This window comes from Rattus norvegicus, chromosome 19 (assembly GCF_021556685.1).
Source record: "Rattus norvegicus strain SHRSP/BbbUtx chromosome 19, alternate assembly SHRSP_T2T, whole genome shotgun sequence".
Lineage (NCBI taxonomy): Eukaryota > Metazoa > Chordata > Mammalia > Rodentia > Muridae > Rattus > Rattus norvegicus.
Window position 1 is genome coordinate 62,132,413 of NC_141552.1, and position 22,757 is coordinate 62,155,169.

Consider the following 22,757-nt stretch of genomic DNA (forward strand, 5'->3'; position numbering starts at 1 on the left):
TTGCTGAGCTGTTCAAATTTATCTGCTAACTTGGTACAGGCTGCTCTCTTTTAGGACCCCTGGCATGTTCAGAGGCAGACACTGAGGAAACCACACTCATGTCTCCATCCACCTGGTAGAGGTGGTCAGCCCTAGGTTAGACTTTGATTGGCTTGGACTCTGTTCTCTGTGCTCTCAGCCGGCTGGGGTCTCTTACCTAAAACCTATTTGGGGAAAGCACGGACCATGCCGAGCCCCAGATATCACAGGAGAATGGAAGACCGGATGCGGGTAAAGCTGTCATCTGATTTAGAAGGTAGATGAGGGCTTGACATCTGGGACTGTCTTGGGAGTTGGTCCCCGTTCCTGAGTCCCCTGCCTGGCAGAGATACAAGATCACCAGAGAGCGGCAGAGGCATAGAAGAACTCAGAGCCAGGGCGGGAAGCAGACGTGGCGATGGCCACAGAGCCCACTCCCTCATCCTGGCACCGGAAGCCTATTTTGCTTCTGCTGCTGTTTGTTGCTCCCAGGAATATAAAAAAAATAATTGCGTATCAGAGGACAATAAATCAGTAGTTCACAATTTTCTTCTTGGAGAGAGAAATATAAAATATTGAAATCATCAATATTTTTCATTTAGAACAAGGAGAATAAGATTTAAATTACTAAACAAAACCAATGATAAAGGAGTGGAGCGGGCCTCATAAAGCATCTTGTCGTGTGCGAAGAGCTGCGACAGAATGGGGGAAGCCAAGAAATATGCCGGCTGAGAAGACGGACGGAGGGAGACCAGGAAGGAACAGACGGGCACCTTGAGCCAAGCCTGTGTGGATGGGTGGGCCAAGGAGGGAGCTCCGGAATCAGCGTGATTGCCAATGCCGGGGCTTCACCTCTTTACTCCACCAATCCCAAAGCAAGGGAGATGATTACTAGAGATGCGAGAAGCTGAGGGCCCGGGCATTATGAGAGCTCGGCTTTGGTTACCTCCCGATTCCTACCTAGGTTGGACTTTGTCGGTGACTGTGCCATGTGTGTGTGTGTGTGTGTGTGTGTGTGTGTGTGTGTGTGTGTGTGTGTGTTCACGGGCACATGCATGTACGCATGTTCCTGCATGAGGGTGCACGTGTGTATGCAGCTGCATGCGCACATCTCACGAAAGCCAGAAGACACCCTCAGGTACTGTTTCTCAAGTGCCGACCACCTTGCGGTTTGTTTGTTTGTTTGTTTGTTTTTGTGTTTGGATTTGGTATCCAACCGGCCTAGAACTCTGTGTAGGTCAGGCTGGCTGGACAGCAAACCCAGAGATCCTCCTGCCTCCTTGTCCCAGCACTGGCATTACATAGAAAGACCGCCATCTTTCTATGTAGGTTATAGAGATCTAACTCCCATCCCCATGACTGCAAGGCAAGAAGGGCTCTACCGACTAAAACGTTTTCCCAGTCCTTACCCAAGACCAATCTAGGGCAAATGCTGACAGTTGGTGCCAAGATATCACTGAAAAGTAAGGCTGGGTCCAGGGGAAAGCTCTTGTATGGTTTAGAAGCCAAACAGTTCAAAGCTGACAGAATGCACAAGGCTTGAGAGTTCGTCACTGGCACGTCAAAAGAAAAAGAAAAAGGAAGGAAAAAAAATACTGTTTCTATAAAAAAACAATTATTCTGGGCAAAGAAATTTCTGAAGATATTATTTTTCAGATCATCTTCTCTGAAAATCCAGGAAAAAAAATAATATAGGCTGCCTAGCCGCTTTGAATGCGTGTGTCACTAGCCCCAGTTGCAGATTAGGGGAGCACATTAGGGGAGCACGGAGACTAGAGGAGAGCAGCCATGGCTCCGGTCACCAAGCAATCAGCCCTATGCCTCTGGTTTGAGTGAGTGGCATTGAAAACTACTGAGCTGATTTTAGCGATGCAGGGTTTGGGACCTTCTATGGAATCGGCCCGCAGCCAGTATTTAACTTGAACTTGAAGGTTTTTTATTTTCCTTTTAAAGAAAGTATAAAGTTCTGAAAGTCGTGGACAGGGAACCCGAGCGGTGTGATGCAAGCAGATAATATTTAACGGACACAGAAGGTTAATGAAACGTTTCGTAGAGTCATTGACAAACCGCGGAGAGTACAAAGGGAAGAGACGAAAATGAAGGCGCTGTCACCTGGCCCTTCGGAAAGTGACTCCGCTCTGAGAATGAGTTTGCAGAAACAGGCTCGGACCCCCACCCCGTGAAACGATCGCCTGTTATTAATATGCTAATCAGGGTCAGGTCTTCTAGAAAAAATTTTTTTTAAGTTGACTCTCTTCAGTGACTTCCCTTGCGTAGTTGGACAAAGCTCTTGGCATTATGTAACTTGAGGATATCGGTTATTACCACAGTCGCTCGATCAGCTCCCAAGGGTGCCACACCCATCCTGGAGTGGGTGTCTTGGCGACGCTCTGTAACAAAAGACGACCACGCACCAGCGAAGTGTAACGCGTTTATTTGGTGTTTGACTGGCATGGCAGATTAAGCACTGAAGGGCTAGGGTAAATGAGCTCCTGTTAATGCTTAGACTGGATGAAGCTTGGATAGCAATGTATATAGAAATATAATTGGACAGGAAGGGTACCTGTTGGCCCTGCCTCTGTGAGTGAAGAGAGCCAGGGCTGTCTGCCTGACTCATCTGACCTACCCTGGTCGTCATTCCTTGCTTCTGCCTATGCCTATGAGAGGAGACCCTTACTGGAAGAGTCTCATGTCGAAAGGTCATCTTGTGTCTTGTAGAGATGCCTCACCTGTCAATTAAAATGTTTGTCGCCTGTAGCTTAGGGCAGGAATTAGAGGTAGGACATGGGGAGGAGAAAAAAATTCTGAGAGAGAAGGAGAAAGGGGGAGGATCCCAAAAAGAGGTGAGGAGAAGGATGTGTGTACACGTGGATGCATGGTACCTAAACACAGGTAACCGGCCTTATGGCAAAATGTAGGTTAAAATAAATGGGTTATCTTTAGTTATGATCTGTCTAGTCAGCGGAGAGCCTAGGTGTACGCCCAAGGTATTTGTTACTATAATTTGAGTCTGAGTCTTATTTTTGGGAGCAGGAGGCTGCGAGACAGAACCTGGACCTAACTTCAATAAAACAAACACAATCATGTGGGTTCAGTTGGAGAATCAATTTACGGCGAGCTCTTATATACATAGTGGGAGCTACGGAAATTCAATTTCCATAGATAGTTTTGAGGAGAAGAACCATGATTTCCATGACCTGCATCAAAGCGAAAGAAATTCTATACCTTGCTTTAGAGAAGAAAGAGAAGCAGGGCCAGGAAGATGGGGGAAAATGTTGGGAGACTCTGCTTGAGGTCAGCGGGTGGGGTATCACCCTGCGAGCCCCAAACACTGGCATCATTTCAACCCAAAATACAGAACCTACAGGCTCTGGGTTGGGAAGGGACGGGAAGGTGATAGGAGCTTGAGGGATATAAGGATTGTAAATTGGAGTCTCCTAGGCTTCAGTAAGCTGCCAGAGAGCATGGGTATAAGGAAATGGAAGACAGTACTTTAATTCTGGGGAGGAGATAGTGTCTCAGGGATGAGGCAAGTAAACACTGGTTACAAGGAACCACTGCATCCTTAGAAACAGTTACCATGGCCGTGGGTGACTGACGGCCACCACCAGGTGACCGTACAAATTCGTTTTTCTACTAGAGTGTTTAGAAATCTGGAGCGTTTGAAGAGATTGGCAAACAAGATTTAAAACAGAACCAGGTCCAAGTGAGGACCGGAATCAGCCCAGGGGGCATCGGAAGGCAGAGCCTGGTTTAGAGACAAGCGTGCTATACCGTGGGAAGGAGCCAGGCACTTGGAATGAGCAGGAGGTTTAATGAAGAATTCTAGACTAGAAGCTGTCTTAGTGAAAGCAATGGCCTTAAGCAGAGCGGAGGCTGTGAACGGTGAGCCCAGGGCCAAGGGATAATTGCGAGGATTGCCTTCAGCTGCAGAGGACCATGTGGGTGCTTTTGGAGCTGTGAAGCCTTGTGCCATGTCTCCCAGAGCAGTACTTGCCACCCTCCAAGGAAAGCAAAAAGATGGGTAAACCAGTTAGCACCTAGTGAATAGACAACCTCAGCACTTATGGAGGGACAGGGCTCTTCTTAATTTTTAAGAGACCGAGCAGAAATCCCTGAATTGTCATGTGCTTACCACACAATGCTTATTCATTGTTTATTCATTCATTCATTCATGAACTGATTTCACTTGTTTATATAATCAATAAATGTTGGGCAGCTTATACATGCTAGATATTGAGGAGACATAGAAAAACAAAGCCGTCCTGGGGTGGGGGAGGTGGCAAGGCCACTTGCCAGCCAGAGGCCAGGAACTGTTACAGAGAACAGAGAATAGGTGAAGGCTTAGCTCTGGGAGTAGCAGGCATCCTTCTAGAGATGGCCCCACCCCACCCTGACCCTAACTTACTAAAGCCTGTGAATCCAGTCATCATGGTTCCAGAGCCATCTGACTTTCTTGGCACCTACAGGCTATAATTAACCATTGGTATTCAGATCCATGGCTCTGGGGTTGGGTTTTGAGAGGCAGGACAGCATTCATTTAACTTGGTTGGTAAACACTAAGCCTCCATTCACCACATGCCACTTTGCATCTACACAGGCTTGCCTATTGGTTCCTATGTCTATTGTCATTTGACCACTGAGGAGATGAGGGGTGGTGAATAATGGGGGAGGGGGCGTTGGGGGGAAGAGGTGTCCCTGGACCAGTAACAGTTATGTCTTCAGCAATAGGATCTTACCACTAAGTTCTGGTGGGCAGCCAAGACCAATGGCAGGACCCTTGGGACCTCAGTGGCCAACAACTCACAAAAAAGGTGTTTCATACCAGGCACCGCGCTGGGGTTTTTATTTAAAACCCATGGCTTCTGGGAGGAGTTTTACCCAACCATGGAATAAACCACATTACTATTCTTATCCTTTCCACCTCCATTACTGTCACTAGGGCAAATGCCACGTGCTTTTCACATAGGCAGACCATAGATTTTCGTGTGCATGTGTGCACACTTATGTGCACCTGCAAAGGTCATAAAACTAGAAAGATGACCACAAGAGGTGAAGAAGAGCCTTTTTTTTGTTTGAGGTCTCACTATATAGCCCAAGGTGACCTTGAATTCTCTCTCTCTCTCTCTCTCTCTCTCTCTCTGTCTCTCTGTCTCTCTGTCTCTCTCTCCTCTTCCTTCAGACTCCCAGAACCAATCAAGACTATTTTTTAGAAATTATTATAAGCCAAGAGTCTGTCAAAGAAAATGAAGTATAATGGGGATGCTATATATGTATATATAATATTTATGTATGTATGTATATATAGAGTATAGGATGAATAAATGATAATGATAAAGAAAACTATGAATATAGCTGAATTTGCTTAGAGATATCTCAGGTTGTCAAGATTCTTCTCTCTTATTCCTCCCCCTTCTTGCATTGAGTGTCTAGAATATGTGTCAGAACGCGTTTCCTATATAGGGCTAGATAATAAATATTTTAAGCCTTGTGATCCACGTAGACTCTCCAGTAACTACTTGGTTCTGCAATCCTAAGCCTGAGCAGCCTCAGGAAAGAACAGGCATAGCCACCTTCCCACACTCACTCCATCTGCAAACAGGCAGTAGGTGGAGTCTGGCTCAAGGGCTGGAGCGCAGCTCTTGGATAATGTTTTGATACTTTGTGACTTCATGTTACTTCTTTAACTTTAGAAGAAAATATACTTTTACTTCTATATGTTGTATCTGAATCTGTGCATTCCGTGCTCACAGAGGCCAGAGGAGGGCATTGTGTCCCTTGGAGCAGAAGTTGCAAGTGATTGTGAGCCACCACAGGGTTGCTGGGAATCGAACCCATGATCTCTGTAAGAGCAGCACATGCTCTCAACCACTGAGCCATCTCCCCAACTTAACTTTTTATTCCTACTTATCCCCCCACAACCCCAATCACCTCTCCTCCCATCATTTGTCTCCCAGAAGACTCTGAAACCATAGCTGAGCTGACACCTCATTTAGAAATCATTCTTTGACCTGCAAAATGGAACCAGAAACACTTGGCACGTTAGTGAGTTAAGCATGGCTGTCTGTTGTCACATATCATTCATCCTTGTTAAATAACCCCATCCTTGTTAATCTGCTCCTTCTCACTTGGACAGGCATTTATTTCAACACTGAAGTCCCCAGCTGCTGCCTTTTTAAAAAACCACCATCGCCAAATACATAAAAGATGCTGTGTAAATGTTAGACTGCAGCACAAGAGAGGGAAGATGCTGTGTGCCAAATGGAGTCCCCTCCCTGCACAAGTGCAGAGGCAAGCAAACACTAGACCAAAGAAAGTAGAGGGAGACAAAGGGATTCACTGAGCAGAAGGCAGCAGACAAAGTCATCACCGAGGAGGAGGCCCTTGTGAGGAAGTGAGCCCAGCCTTCCCATCCGTTACCTGAGAACATAACATTTACTCTTCTCAACTAGAATTTTCACGAGGTAATAACACTGAATATTGCATTGATCTTCCCGGAAATGTTGTAATAGAGGTACCTCTCCCAACATGCACTACACCTACCCTGATGTACCACATCAGGAAGTCCTCTCCCATCTGGGGCTAATCCTGGGGTGGGTGCTAGAATCGCCGTCTGGGTTCAGGACCGCGGACAGCGCCCAGTGGCGGGTTTGATCACCTCTTGAAGTGCTTGGAGCATCTGGGGATGAGTCTTATCACCACAGTAGTGTTGTAGGATCAACCTCACAAGTTCAGAAGAAAGCAGAAGTGTCAGCTGCATCGTGCTTCCGTAGCTCCCACCCTCTGTGCTGCAGCAGCTCGCCCAGTGAGTCTGTGACCCGCCATCTTGTTTGCGGTGAGGCTGCGCTGCTGCGCACTGCGTCGTAGTGCATGCAAAGTTAACATCAGGGTCATGAGAGTGGCTTTCAATGACACTTTAATTCCGAGCCGTCCAGGACACTTGAGAAAGTTGAGTGGCTGTTAAGCAGGGGACGTCTGAGAGGGTACAGGATGAAGCCGAATATGAGTTTAGTTATAAATAGGTCTGTCCATACTGCTTATTCAGCAAAGAGCCCATTCCCCAATCTGATGCAAGGGCATGTGGCCAAAAGAGAAGAGATGATACAATCTGGCTTGAAATCCAAAAAGAATCTAACGGCAGGGGTCTGATCATGCCGCAGTCATGACTGACTGCTTGAGGCAATTTTTCCTCCCCCCGCAAATGAAAAATCAGAGGAGAGATGCTGAGCTAGGGTTCTAAGAATGGTGGGGAGGGATTTATGTAAGAAATATGAGCCTATTCTGGGAACTTGGATTGCCTCATTTATAAAGGCAGGGACAGATGGGATCGCTTTGGTGGGAAGGAATCTGTATTGAGTCCTACTTGCATTGTTTGCCTTCGTTTAAATATGCTTATTAGTAATATGTGTGTCAGAACAAAACCATTTGCTATCAATCATCACCAAACAATGAATGCTCCCATGTAGAGTCATCAGTCTGCACGTTTTTTGACAGTTACACCGAGCGCACTCAAGTGGGTTTCTTCCCTCGAAATGGAAGGAAGATGTTTCCTTAATGCTTTGCTTTGGGGCTGGGTCCCCCTCAAAGATTTTTTTAAAGGTCCCATTTCTCTCTTGTCTATTAAACTGTCCTGGAGGGAGAGTAAAATATCTTCCTGATAAAATGAATATATATATATATGTATATATATATATATATATATATATATATATATATATATACACATACACACACATATCCTTAACTGATTCTCTGTTTCATTTATGGAAAATAAACTCTCTGGGAGACTTTGTTTCTGTGTGCTGTGTAAACAGCGCACGTTGTTGTCCTGGTGAGCTTGTCTTTTAGCAGGCCTGCATCACGGGCAGTGTCCTAGTTAGCTTTGTCATTGTGTCAACTTGACACAGCCTAAAGCCATCTGAGAGGAACACCTACTTTGAGGGATTGCAAAGATTAGATTGACCCGTGGGTGTGTCTGGGAAGGGTCGCCTTGATTGTTAACTGATGTAGAAAGGCCTGCCCCACTGTGGAAATCACTATTCCACGAACAGGTCATCTATCATCCTGGGCTTTATGAGAAAGCTATAGGTAGGCATCAGCCTGTGGGTGAGTCCGCAAGCAGCATTCCTCTGAGGCTTGTTTGAAGTTCCTGCCCTGACTTCCCTCGGAGATTGTGAGCTGACATAAACCCTTTCCTCCCTTAAGTTGCTTTTGGTCCTAGTCTTTATCACAGCATCAGAATGGAGGCAGAAGATGATCCAAGCCAATATCAATCAGAGCGAGGGGGATGGCACTGGGATGAGGGCTGGACAATGAGAAGCAGTGACCATTTTCAGTCAGTTCTTCAAGAAAAGTATCTGCTCATGAGGACAGGAGTGAATGAAAGAGGGGAGGGAGCCATGGAAAGCTATAAAGAAAAGAGTGTGTCAGGTGAGGGCAGGGCACATGCAAAAGCCCTGAAACACAATTACCAAAAAGTATGTGATAGTACCCAGGTGGTTCTAGACAAAGAGATCCATTCAAGGATGTATCCAGTTCCTAAAAACTGCAAGGTATCCAAAGCCGGGGAGAAAAGTCCCCCTCAGAATTTGAAAGCTAATTTTGGAATCTGACGGGCCTGGGAGAGAGCAGGGGACCGTTAAGAGACAGTTGCATGAGCAGGAGGTGACAACTTGTCCAAGAGGGTGACCCACAGATAGTGAGCAATGGCCAGGTTTAGCATAGAGGTTGAATTTCTAGTGGGGACCAGATAATGGGCTGAGGGTGTGGGATGCTCAAACCACACCAATTTGCACTCGAGAGATGGCCTTGAGTCCACTCAAGCAAAGCTAGCTCTTAGTTAGACATGCTTCAGAAAGCAGGGTGGTAGGTTGAAGGGAGGCTCAGCAGCTTAGAGTCAGTACAGCCCTTCCAGCGGAGCAGGGTTAAGTACACAACACTGGGAGAGGGAGGCTCACAACCACCTGTAACTCCAGCCCCAGGGGATCTAGTGCCCCCTTCTGGCCTCTGTGGGCACTGCATGTACACACACACACACACACACACACACACACACACACACACACGGAGAGATTGATCAAAGTAAAATATTTTTTAAGCAAGAAAGCCATAGGAAAGAGCAGAGAGATCCGTGTTAATGAGATCCTAGTCATTTATGTTGTTCCTTACTACGAAACTCTTTCTCACAGTAACCAGGTCCGAGGAGATTGTGTCCCTGCACGGCCACAAACATTGGCAACATGCTTTGTTCTTATTGTTCTTGTTTCTTCTTTGAAGAACTCAGACCTGGATACAATGTACTTTGATCTTATCCTTCCCTCACCACTTCCAAATCCCTCAGCCCACCCCCTCCTAATTTCATGTGCTATTATCATTATTATTAGCCTCCTGAGTCAAATAATTGCTGGCCATCTATACATGGGTATGGGATTGAACGTCATCTGGCTCATGAACAACCTACCAGCAGCCACATCTCCATGGAAAAGTGACTCCCCTCCCTTAGCCACTATTCTTGACTCTTTAGCTTGCCTTTGACGTTAGCATGTGCCTTTTACAGATGTAGGGCAAGAGAGACAAAGAACTTTGCCTACCGGAAAACAGTCACTGTAGCACCCTGCCAACATGGTCTTAGTAGCAGGATGCCTGTTTTCCAGAACTTGCATCTATTCACGTGTCCTCTTTTTCAGTCATAATTTGCTTCTTAAATATTCCACTTGCATTATTAATGTTATTTCTGTGCCAGAAATACATTTCCTTCTCTCTAAAGTGTTTCTGCAAGGTGATGTTCTACTTTTACTGATTCCAGAATTCTCTCACGAGTCTCCACTTAAAACATGAAGGGTTTTTTTTAAATGCTCTCCCCATTTTATGCAAAATGTAAATGAGTGTGTCACTGTGTGTTCTCTCTCTCAGTCACATGCTCCCTTGACACACACACACACACACACACACACACACACACACACACCAGTCTTCATTTCTGAAAGTAAAATCCTCAAATCTCTGCTAAATCCTCACAAGTTATACTTCAGAAAGACATCTTTTTTTCTCTTTTTTTTTTTGTTGGATATTTTATTTATTTACATTTCAAATGTTATTCCCTCTCCTAGTTTCCCTCAGGACCAATGGCCTCTCCTCCCATTGATGTCCAAAAAGGTCATCCTCTGCTACATATGGATACATGTGTCCCCCCATGTATACTCTTTGGTTAGTGGTTTAGTCCCTGGGATCTCTGAGGGTCCTGTTAGTTGATATTGTTGAGTATTTCGAGCTTTTGGGCTAATATCCACTTGTCAGTGAGTGTATACCAGGTGTGTTCTTTTGTGACTGGGTTACCTCACTCAGGGTGATATTTTCTAATTCCATCCATTTGCCTAAGAATTTCATGAAGTCATCGTTTTTGATAGCTGAGTAGTACTCCATTGTGTAGATGTTCCACATTTTCTGTATCCATTCCTCCGTTGAGGGACATCTGGGTTCTTTACAGCTTCTGGCTATTATAAATAAGGCTGCTATGGACATAGTGGAGCACGTGTCTTTGTTGTACGTTGGAGCATCTTTTGGGTATGTGCCTCGGAGTGGTATAGCTGGGTTCTCAGTTAGTTCAATGTCCTGTTTTCTGAGGAACCTCCAGACTGATCTCCACAGTGGTTGTACCAGTTTGCAATCCACCAACAATGGAGGAGTGTTCCTCTTTCTCCACATCCTTGCCAGCATCTGCTGTCGCCGGAGTTTTTGATCTTAGCCATTCAGTTTCATTACATTTATGGCATTTATTTCTGGGTGTTTGTGTGTGTGTACACATATGTAGATGGGTCACACCATGTATAGGGAGGTCAAAGGAGAACTTTCTACTATCCCAGATATGGAAATCAGACCATAGACTCTGGGATGAGCTCCTTTACCTGCTGAGTCATTTCTACGACCTGAAAAGGTATTTTTCCACCAGGTGTGATGGATAAGAACTTTATCTCTCACAAGTTTGCCTGATTAGACTACTGGGTTTTTTTTCCTGATTATTTGACACTTTTATAAGAAAAAAAGAAGTCATTTCATTTTTATAATTTTTGGTCTTTATGTGTTGCCATCTGGGTAATTGTTATTTTTTCCCTATTGATTTTTTTAAACCAGCTTTTAGTAAACTCAAAATAAACCAGGGTTTATGGGATGCAAACACCTCCTCAGCCTCTGTTTGCTTTATTGGGCTGCTTTAGCTTGTAAGACCTTTCATTTAAGTACCTTAATATATCAATAATTCACAGAGTAAATTATGGCTCTGATTATAACTCAGAAAGGTCTTCTTTGCTCTATTTCATAAATATTCAATGGCCCTTTTACCCTCTTAGTGCCTTAACCTGCCTAGAATTCATTAGATGACGCTTTAAGTCTTTGTACACCATTTTTGTTACCAATATTGGGAAGACAATGCCCGATACATTTTGTGTTTAACAAATTGACTTTAAATCTGTAGACTTTAGAGTACCGGGCCTGGAGAGAGGTGGCTTAGCAGTCAACATGGCTCGCTGCCCTTGTGGAGAACCAGGGTTCTCTTCTTGGCATCCATGTTGGGTGCCTCACAACCTGTAACTCCAGCTCCAGGGCAACTGACACCCTGTGCTGTCTTCTTCTGGGACTGCCCTCATGAACATAGACAGACAGACAGATAAACACATGTTTTTAATCTTTAAAATAGAGTACGACATTCACGTCTATTAGTCTACATTTGTTTACGATGCATGAAAAGCACAAATATAAATTAATTCCCACCAATGGCTTCCCTGTGGCTTTGCTTTCCAAAGCGCTATATTTCTTATTTTGCACAAAAATCTTCTTGACCCTTGTACACGGTTTTAATGGGCCTGGCATGATTCCATCATTTATGATTTATGTAAATTCCACTGAAGCCAATTAAAATTTCCAGCCCGCGTCCCCTCTGGAGTCACAGGCTATTTACTGTGACTTCACCTAGCTGCTCAAATAAAATTATTTTGAATATCTGCATTGACTTCTTCTGCATAATTAAAGTTACATCAGAAATTAAATGGAGAAAAATGTCCTCAAAGCCCAGTGTGGTTGCGCGCATGCATATACATAAGGAAAAGGTGTTTTTATTGTAGCTGTAAAATCGAACACACTTTCTGAGTACGATTCTTCTGTCTGCACTGGGAGCACCAGAGCTCTGAAAACAGAAGGCTTTCCTAAGCTTCCAGTAATAGGACTGGGGTCTTTAATTAATAACATAACGAGTGTGAAAGTTCCATCCCCCTTTTGGAGGTGAAATGTTAGTTCCATAGCCTCTGGAGAGGCAGACATACATGCAGTCCCATGAACATGCAGAAGAAGACTGCCAAAGGTTCAAAGGTTCCTGGGACCTCTCTACAAGTCGTCCATGATGGCATTCAACTTGGATGGGTTAGAGTGAATGAGATGTAAACAATGGGTGTCCAAGAGAAATCTGGATTGTTTAATAGGAGGGGATTTCAAGGGGACAACACAGGACTGAACTGACAGTGCTGCACCCCTTTTCGCTGATCATTAAATAAAGATCTATGGGAAATGAACGGTTTCCTGGGAGGACTACATGGGGATGATAGAGCTTCCCTCTCAGGCTGAGGCTTCCCCCAACACACACACACACACACACACACACACACACACACACACACGCACACACAGAGCAGCCAGATGCTGCCTCTTGGGGCTCTTGGCTGCCACGGGGATCTTGACCTCTGGTGTGACCCTGGTTTGTGCTACTAATGCCCAGCAAGTACACAGTAAGGTCACTTCCCCTTAACAGACCGACCGGCCCATGTTTGGAATTTCCTCTCTGCCTGACATCATGCTCCATGCATGCGCCTCTGTCTTCTTTTAATAATGAACACACACAGAGGGGTACTCTAAACTCCATTTGTTATGTGTATAGACCGAGACCCAGGGAACCAGTTACTTAGTCAAGTAAGAGAGCTGTGTGACCCAGTTTACCTAACATGGCTTTGGGCAGCGCCTGGATTTTTTTTTTTTTTGGCATAATTATTAATAGTATCTACTTTCATCCTAAAATGTATCCTGGTTCGAACAATAAATTATGTGGACACTGCATTAATTTCCCACTGCTGCCGTAACAGATCATCCTGAACACAGGGACTCAGAACAACACACATTTATTACCGTGCTGTTTGGTGGGTTGAGCACTGCACATGGTTTAGACCATGTGCGCATCTGGGTGTCTACAGAGCTGCGTACCCATGTGTGAGCTCCAGGGAGGAATCCTTGCCTTCGCCCTTTTGAGTTTCAAGAGGCTGCCTACAGTTATTGGGTCATGGTCTCATCCTCCATGTCCAAAGCTACCAGTTGAGCAGGATAAGTCTCTCCCGACTCCATTACTGTGAGCTTCTAGTCTCCTTCCTTCTCAAACACCATGGCATTCATTTCATAGGATTCCGGATCATTCAGGAAAAAGCTCTCTGTTTTAAGGTGAGCTAACCTGCTGGCTTCTTTTCACTTTCCCACCTAACCTGCTCTATTCCTAGGGCCCAGAAATTAGGGCATACCAATGTTTACATGGATCTGACAGAGAAACAGAGCCAAAATTGGAAGCTCCCTCCTTGTTTCATGTCAACCGTGTGGATGTCCTGGGTGGGAAGAAGGCAGAGAGCTAGACAGAGCCTGAGAACTGGGGATCAAAACTCACAGGAAAATTTCCCTTGATGCTTGGGTTGACTGGTTACGCGCTGCACAGTCAGACACCTGTCTTCAAGCTGTTGGTGGTCTAATGAGGCCAGGAACCTATGCTCTGGATTGATGGATGGACAGACAGACAGACAGACAGACAGACAGATGATAGATGGATGGATGGATGGATGGATGGATGGATGGGTAGATAGATAGTAGATAGAACTATAGTAGGTAGACAGGCAGACAGACAGATAGATGATAGATAATAGAACTATAAAAGATAGATAGGCAGACAAATATAGATAGATAGACAGATATAGATAGTAGACAGACAGAAGTGCAGAATATAGACAGTCAGATAGACAGATAGATGATAAATGTAGATAAATATATGTATTGTATATATATATGTGTATATATATATATATATATATATTCCTGTGTGTTCTGCACACATACACACATGTGTGTGTAGAACCTGTTTCTAACAAAGGAACCTGTAATAAGTAACTCAATGCCAATGGAACAGACATTAAATAAATGAGGTCAGCAGCACAGAAAGCAGCACCAAACTAAGTGCCATGTTTACAGACCTAAGTTAGGATTAGTCTTATTGTTCTCTTGCTTATCCCAGCAAACATTGATTCCCCTTGGAAAAGGTCATTTCTTCAGTGTCTTTGAGCAGCCCTTGACCTCTAGGGATCATCTCATAAATAAACAACACAGCAGACAGAAAACTAAGGCTCTGCGGGCTTATTTCCAAGGGATCGTGGTGAAATTTTTTTCCTGTGTAAGCTCCAAATAATTGCCAGATTCTAGAGACTTACTTCCAAGCTCCTTTCCAGGGTTAGAAGTAGGGACTGAGATGCCCCTGAGTGAGCCTGGGCTAACATCTCAGCATCCGTGTCATCACATCAGCGGTTCTCACCTTTCCTTCTCCTGGGGGCAAATATGACTTCTTACTTTTCTAAATAGATTGTTTGCGCTCTCTCTCTCTCTCTCTCTCTCTCTCTCTCTCTCTCTCTGTGTGTGTGTGTGTGTGTGCGCGCGCGTGCATGTGCGTGTACATGTGGGTATCCTTGAAGAGAAGAAGGTGTCAAATCCACAGGAGCTAGGGTTACCATGGGTATGGCTGCCCCTGACACAAGTGCTGGGAATTGAGCTGGGGTGGAACAGCAATATGTACTCTTAACCTCTGAACACACACACACACACACACACACACACACACACACACACACACACACACACACACAGAGAGAGAGAGAGAGAGAGAGAGAGAGAGAGAGAGAGAGAGCGCACAAGAGCGAGCTCTGAAATTACAATCCAGTTAGTTTAACTGGAGACACCTGACACTGGTAGACGCTGCACCATGTTCATCCACAGCGACCCGGCAGAGATCCTGTTGTGGTCCCAGCTTTGTTAGCATGCAGTGCTACAAAGATGAGTCCAAAGAAGGAGGCCACTTTTGTTGTGATTTTTTTTAAGGTAGCCCAAGCAGAAGTTCCTAAAGACTCAGTCCTCGCACAGTGACAACCGTGGCTTCCAGGTCGGAAAATGTGCCACAAAGAGGAAATACAGACAGAAAGCACCCACTCGGTGACAGTGTCTTATCCGCACAGAGGAAACCAAGTCTCCTTGTGCTAGAGCCGCAGCTAGCATAAGATCTTCATTTTTTTGTGACTGAAAAACAGGCCTTTGTGCACGGCCCACGTATACTCAGGCATGTACCACAGCATCTCCAAAAAAATGTCATTAGCTGTGTGTATCTGTGTTTGGCTGTATTTGAATACCCTGCCCAAAGCAAATCAGAATCGGCAGAGTTAAAAGAAGCTCACCGATGTGCTCCTTGGATCGTTTCTCTTCAAAATGACTCACCAGGGCATTGAATGCATGGGGTGCTGTGCCTCTGACTCCATTGATGCTGCCCTCCCTTCTGTGACTTGAATCAGCCCAGGCGACAAAAGACACTGTCTTTTGAGAGCCAGATCCCTGTCTTGGCCTCCACTCAAAGAAGGCCTTGTCAGCGACTTGCTCTCCGTCCTGTTGCGTAGGATCACGATGTCAGACTCCACGTCTCTTGTGACAGGAGATGAGAGGATGTGCCAAACCCAGGGCGCGGCCTTAAGGGTTGGCTGTGGTGCTGGAAGTCAACACGTGTGTGCGTGCTCTGTGGTGCTTTTGCTTCTGTTTATAAGGGAGCCTTATTAATGAATCATACGGATAGCAGCTCCAGCATTCCAGGGCATCAATTAGTTTAAACAGTCCTTGGCTTGCATACTGTGGCTTTACCAGTTCACATCTCTAGCTAGATGGAAGGAAATAGAGGAGCTGGGTACCTGGAAGGATCTTTAAGGGGACTCTAGCCTCATGGCCTTCCTCAATCCTCTCCTCCCGCAAGTCAGAGGCTAATGCCCACAGCCCGGTGAGCATGGACCATACTTTCTGAAGGAGAATGTAACAACAGGGTGTCTTCCCACCCCTGTGCCTGCCCCCCCAAGCCCCTTGGGAGTAGAGCATACGTCACACAGCATCTTCATCTATCTACCTGAGGAGAAACCGTATTTGCTCCAGAATGTTTAAGGGTGGTTTACGTCCCTCATGCTTCTGGCATTACATATCCGCTTTTGATAATTCATAAATCTGACGTTTACATTTTATAATTTCCGTTTGGTTCTCCTTTCAGAAGCATCTACGACTGTGACTGGGGAGATGGCTCATTCAGTAGAGTGTCTGTCTTCCAAGCCTGAGGACCCGAGTTTATTGTTTTTGTTGTTTTGGGTTTTTTTTTTTGTTTGTTTGTTTGTTTGATTTTGTTTTCTTCATTTTGCTTTTAGACAGGCTTTCTCTAGGTTGTTCTGATTACCCTGGAATTCACGGCGTAGACCAGGCTGGCTTTGAACTCACAGAGATCTGCCTGCCTCTGCCTCACAAGAACAGGTCTAAAAGATGTGCAGGATCTGAGCTTGATCTCCCAGAACACACATGGAAAAGCGAAGCTTTGGTCATAGGCCTGTAATCCCAGGGATAGAGGTAGAGACAGACCTGTGGGCTAGCCAGTCTAGCTGAACAGATGAGGCTTGGGCCAGTGAGGGGCCCTGTCTCAAAATAAAATAAACAGTTCAAAAAGAGCATCTTCCTAAGCTAACATTCACCTGTCCTAGGAAACACACACACACACACACACACACTTACACACACTCACACACACACTCACACACACACACACACGCACACACACCCCACGGAGTGGGGGTGGGGCCCAGAGCTGGGCTGCCACTGTAATGTTCACAACCTGTGCTTTGTAGCTAGGGGCTGTGTGATACACAAAGGTTCATTGTGCGTGCTGGGAGGTGCTCTCAGGACTCCCAGTGAGACTATGCACGCTTTGCCTCTGTGCTACAAGGTTGTAATATAGCAGCCAGTGTAATATAAAGCCATGAAGCAAATGACTCAGTTAAACCACCCAAGCCAAAAACCTCAAGGCGGGCTGTGACAGGACCTTGAAGGGACATGGGCAGAGGGAGGGAACTATGGATGTTGGAGTCAGTCCTGAGTGTGGATGCTGCCTAGTCACAAACCAGCTTTGTGACTACGGACTGTGACTCCAGTTCCCTTGCCTCAATCAGTATTCCTCCAAGTTGTTTTGAAGCAGATGTATTTAAAAAACAAAAACAAAAACAAAAAAAACAACCGAAAACCTGGAGATGGGCCGAACACCAAATAAATGTTAATTCCCTTCTTCTAAAAAGTAAGCTGTCAGTTTAATATGCTTTGATATTGTTTACCGTTGGGGCTTGTGTTGGTCAATTAAGACAGCATAGAGTCAACTGGCCCAGGGCCCGTGAACTCAAACTGACTGTCAGCCTCCTGTGCCAAAGCTGGGGAGAAAGGACAGATGGTCAAAGCTGAAGCCAGAGCTTTAGACTCTGGTCTCTTAAAGAGAAACTACCTCTTCAGGAGAGGGGTTCAGGCAAACGGCTCTGTGTCAGGCCTCAGATCTGGGTAGTCTCTAACCCCGAGCCCTTCCACCAGGCCTGTCCTCAGGAGGCCGATGTGGAAAGGCACACTCGTGAATGAGCAGTCCATGCTGTGGAAAATGTTACATCCCAAAGAGTGGCCGTGAGGGGGCCTGGTTAGTCTGTAAGAACTGAAGGAGAATCCTGGGGTCTGCTGGGAAGGAGAGGAATGGGTGAGGAACTGGGAAACTCAGGGTTAGAAGGAGGGGTGTATGTGATGATACCTGGGCTGGATGTGTGCCCTGAGGCGGAAGAGCTAAGAGGGCTGCTGTAGTGGGTTGGTAAGAAACAAGAGGACTTCCATGGGACCTGGATGGGGTTTGTGGAAGTGAGCTGGGGCGAAGCTGTCGAAGGAATTAATGAAATAAAATCAGATGGGTCTCAAGAGAAGATCCAGCCAATAAAGTGCTTGTCACCCAGGTCTGAGGACTTAAGCTTACCCCCAGAGCACCCACATAAAAGGCCAAGCATGGTAACATGTGCTGGGAGCCCTGGTAGGAGGGGTGGAACCAGAGGAGGATATCTGGGCCACTGGTCAGCTTGCCTAGCTATATTGACAGGCTCCATGTACAGTTTGAGACCCCATCTCAGAAACTAAGACGGAGAGACTGGAGACATGGGAGCCTGGATGTTGGGGTTTGGTTCCCAGCACCCACACTGGGCAGCACAAACCACCTGCAACTCCGGCACAAGAGAATCCACACCCTTTTCTGCCTCCTCAGGCACCAGCATGCATGTGAGGCAGACATACACCAAGCCACACACCTATACACATAAAAATTTGCAGATATGATGGAGTTAGTAAAAATATTCAACGTTGACCTCTGGCCTCTAAGCTCGTGTGTGTGTGTGTGTGTGTGTGTGTGTGTGTGTGTGTTTGCACACACAGTATTTATGATAAGACACTATCGGAAGGTAGCTGTCATGGGATGACATAGAGACATGGTGGACAGTATGAAGGGGTCAGGGCAGACCCTGCAGTAATGATGGTGAACCCCAAAGTGCCCTTTCCAGCGGACCTGGTGAGAGTGGCAGAGCCAGCCTCCAGAGGTGGTCACAGAGATTGGGATAAGAATAAATTTAGGAGCAGTGTGGACCAAAACCTGATGGGATGTCTGGGAACAGAAGTTTCGCAGTAGGACGGGTCCGAGGCCACCTACTGACCACAACCGTGCTCCCAGTAAGATGATGAGCCTGTGTCAGCCTCTGTGATGCCTTGAGGTTTACAGGACCCCCTCCCCTGACCTCCAAGACCGGATTAAATGACTTCATGTAAAACACTCGCATCATTTCTAAAACAGGCTGAAAATGGACTCTTGAACATTGAAGTAAGATTTAGGTGGTCACAGTCACTCCAGCCTGCAGTCCCACTCAGGAGAATCTGTGCGCCTGAGACCATCCTTAGCTCCACAGCGGGATCCAGGTCAGTGAGAGGTGAGGAGTGAAACTTTGTCTCAGAACAACAACAAACAACAAAAACAAAATAAAAAGAAAAGAGGAGAGAAGAGAAGAGAGGAAAAGCTTTGGTGACAGTTCAGAGCCATCCTTGTGTCAGAGGCTTCCGTGTGTCACATTACAGCCTTCACAGCTTTCAGCGAGTCTGTGAGAAGCCCGTGCCAAGCACTTGGGTCTAGAAGGACCAGGCCATGCTCAGAGTCTGGGTCCTACACATCTGGAGGCTTCAGTCACAGGCCATCTGCCCCACAGCTTCCTCCTCCTCTCTTTGGAGTTCGTGCCTCAGTTCTACAGCACCCATTAAAGGCAGAAAGGTGCAGACCCTTCCCTCGGGGGAGCGTAGGGGGCTGGATGTCATGGGGCTGGATGCCATGGCACATTCAGTTTTCAGCAAGTCCCTCCCGATATGAAGGCTGCCGTGAAGTTGCAAGACGCAGCATGGGTGCACACCGCCAGAGAGAGCACCTCGTCTTCGTCTCCCCTTGGATGTTTAATAGTTGAAGTTTGGTGGTTGCTTACTTAGAACTCTTTCAGGTTTTCACAAGCCCCACACTTGGCTGTGGAACCTCATGTGGGGGTCATAGCCCACAGTTAAGAATCCGGGGTATACACATTCACGTTTCATCATTCCGGGGGCAGGTTAACCACTGAGAGCAACTCTGAGGAGCTGGCCGACAGAACGGCCGTAAAGGGCTACTGGCCCCATCTCCCCTGAGCAGACATTTTGTGGCTTCCCATCTTTGGCCACCTGTCCACTCCTCTCCTGGTGGGCTCTGCCACACAGCTCCATACTTCAAAGATGACGGATGGGGGTGGGCACTCCTCCTTTTGTTTGTATCTATCTTGCTTTGTTTCTGAGCCCCTGGAATCCATCATGTGATTCACATGCCACAAACAAGGTTTCAGACTTTCAAAGGAAGGAATTTGAGCATTTGAAGCATGTCATTCAGGAGGGGAGGAGGAAGACACAGCATCGCTCAGCATTGATTTTTCTGACATAGACAGCCCCTCTGGAATGTGAGAACAGTGTCCTTCAGAAAGCCCGGATTTGCTCACTGTGGTCAGGCCTTCACATGAGAACAGCAAGGGAAACCCTCAAGGATGTTGGGTTCTGTGTGTGGGTGTGTGCTTGAGTATGACATACACGTGTACAGAAACATGTGGCTGCCAAAGGTCAACACTGGATGTCTTCTATCATTGTCTAACAATTTTCTTAGATAGGATGCGATGATTGGTTTTGTCACCTTGACACAACTTAGAATCACCTGGAAAGAGTCTCAGCTAGGGATTACCTAAATCAGGTTGGCATGTGGGCATTGATTAGTGGGCATCTGTGGATAATAGTGTTGGTTGTATTAATTGATGTGGGAAGAACCATCCGCACACTGTGGGTGGCACCATTCCCTAGAAAAGGGATCCCGGACTGTTCAACTAGAGACAGCAAATGAAGCACTAGTGTGCATGCATTAATTCATAGTTCTCTGTCCCTGGTTGTGTTTGTTTGCTCTGACCAACTCCCTCTAGAGTCGGTACTTGCAGCTTCCCAGGAATAATGGGGTGCAAACTTTGATTGAAAGTTAAAATAAACTCTTTCCATCCTAAATTGCCTTTTAAGGGGTATTTTATCACAGCAATAGGAAACTAAGACAGAGTCTCTCCCTGAACCTGGTATTCACTGCTCTGGCTACACTGACAGGTCAGCACACCCAGGGATCTTCCTGTCTCTGACTCTTCAGTGCTGGGATTGTAGGCATAGGGCACTTGCCCTAATTTAATGTGGTTTGGAGGATCTGGATTTAGGTTGCCATGCTACCAACTGAGCCTAGCCTTCCAAGCTCCAGCTTTGAAACAATGTTTCTTTCCTATTGTACCTCATGTGAGTGCAATCTTCGAAGGCTTTGTCCATTTAAAATTTTCTTAATTAAGGTTTTATCTGCTCAAGAAATCAAATGGGTAGAGAAGCATGCATGTGTTTGTTTATGCTATGTGTGCGTGTATATATATGCATGTTTGTGCATGCATGTGTGTGTGTGTGTGTGTGTGTTGACACAGAGAATATGATACTACTAAAGAAAAACAGAAAACACTCTATGAAGGCCCAGTTTCATCTGATGTTCACAACTGTATGTCACAAATGTGATTGGAATGTTTATAAGAGAGGCCTTACCCATGAAGAAACTAAGGAATTGAGTCCTGGTAATAAAAAAGACTCTGTGCTTTGTTTTCCACTGGCCAGAGAGTGCGGTCATCTCCTCTGAAGGGAGGGACACTTGTATTAAAAAAACAAAACAAAACAAAATATCTTGTTGTTTTTACTGAGAGAAGCCAAGGTCCAAGTAAGGTCAGTAAATGGAACACGTGGCCATAGCAGTGTCCCGGGAGTGCCATGGTGTGATACTCTGTTTCCAGACCAGCAGCAAGGCTCACTTTCCATGCTGCCTTTTTGGCCAGGATCTGGAGGGGCTTGTCTTTGGAAGCACTTCATGGGTCTGTGAAGTCTCTGGCTCTTCAAGGGAATCCCTGGTGGGCAGGAATCCTGAGGTCTCAGCAGGGCCCTGCACACACCAGCCTTCCTACCTGAGGGATGTCTGTAGATGTATATTGATCTGAGTGTCTCTTCAGCATCACCACAAACGCTGTGGGTTCCCCCAGTTCGTGATGTTTCATGTATTATTTCTATTAGTGTAATGTTCCTCTTAAGGATAATGAGATTAGAAAAGCAAACAGTATACACACATTTTCCTAACTATGGTGGGTTGCAATAGTATATGTCTGTGTGTGTATGTCCCTGTGAGTGTCTGTCTGTGTCTGTGTCTCTGTATATGTCTGTGTGTCTGTGTGTGTTTCTGTATGTCTGTGTGTCTTGTGTCTGTCTGTGTGTGTCTGTGTGTCTGTGAATCTGTGTATCTATATGTCTCCGTGTGTGTCTGTATATATATGTGTCTCTGTATCTGTGTGTCTGCATATGTCTGTGTGTGACTGTGTGTCTGTGTCTCTGTGTGTGTCTGTATATATGTATCTGTATATTTGTATGTGTTTTTATCTGTGTGTGTCTGTGTGTTTAATTTTCTTTGCAGATTTGATGATTTCATTGTGAATTTTTCCAAGGGGGATTTAACACTTGCTGATCTCTGGCTTATATTGTAAACCGTTGAGTTTCTGTTTTCCTCCTGGTGATAAGCCATGGAAACCAGAGTTTCAATATCATCAAAGACTCACAAAATGATTGATACAGCCTCCTTTCTCTGGGGAAACTTGTCTTGATTTTAAAAAATAATGGTTTCTTTCTCTCCCAATCTTTGCTCATACAGCTGTTTGTGGAGACCACAGATGCCAGTGGCAGAACTCTGGAGGGACCAGTGCCTCTGGAAGTCATCGTGATTGATCAGAATGACAACCGACCCATCTTCCGGGAAGGCCCTTACATCGGCCATGTCATGGAAGGGTCACCCACAGGTAGGTCACACGCTGTCTGGCCATCAGCATGGCGGTCCTGAAAATGGCACATGGTCGTCTTTGGGAATTCTGACTGGTGGACATTAAATAGCATTGATTCTAACAAGGGCTGGAAGCATAGAACTCAGCCCATCA

At 45.8% G+C, this 22,757-nt stretch overlaps 1 protein-coding gene across 2 annotated transcripts in view; it reads left to right on the plus strand.

Moving 5' to 3' along the window:
- The window catches only part of Cdh13 (cadherin 13), a 1,039,744-nt gene that overhangs the window by 660,628 nt on the left and 356,359 nt on the right, over positions 1-22,757 (plus strand). For both annotated transcript variants that reach the window (XR_015643278.1, NM_138889.2), the window contains 1 exon segment: positions 22,478-22,622. Coding sequence is in view for 1 of the 2 variants with exons in the window: in NM_138889.2 (NP_620244.1) it covers positions 22,478-22,622 (145 nt within the window). In the remaining variant the exon portion in view is untranslated.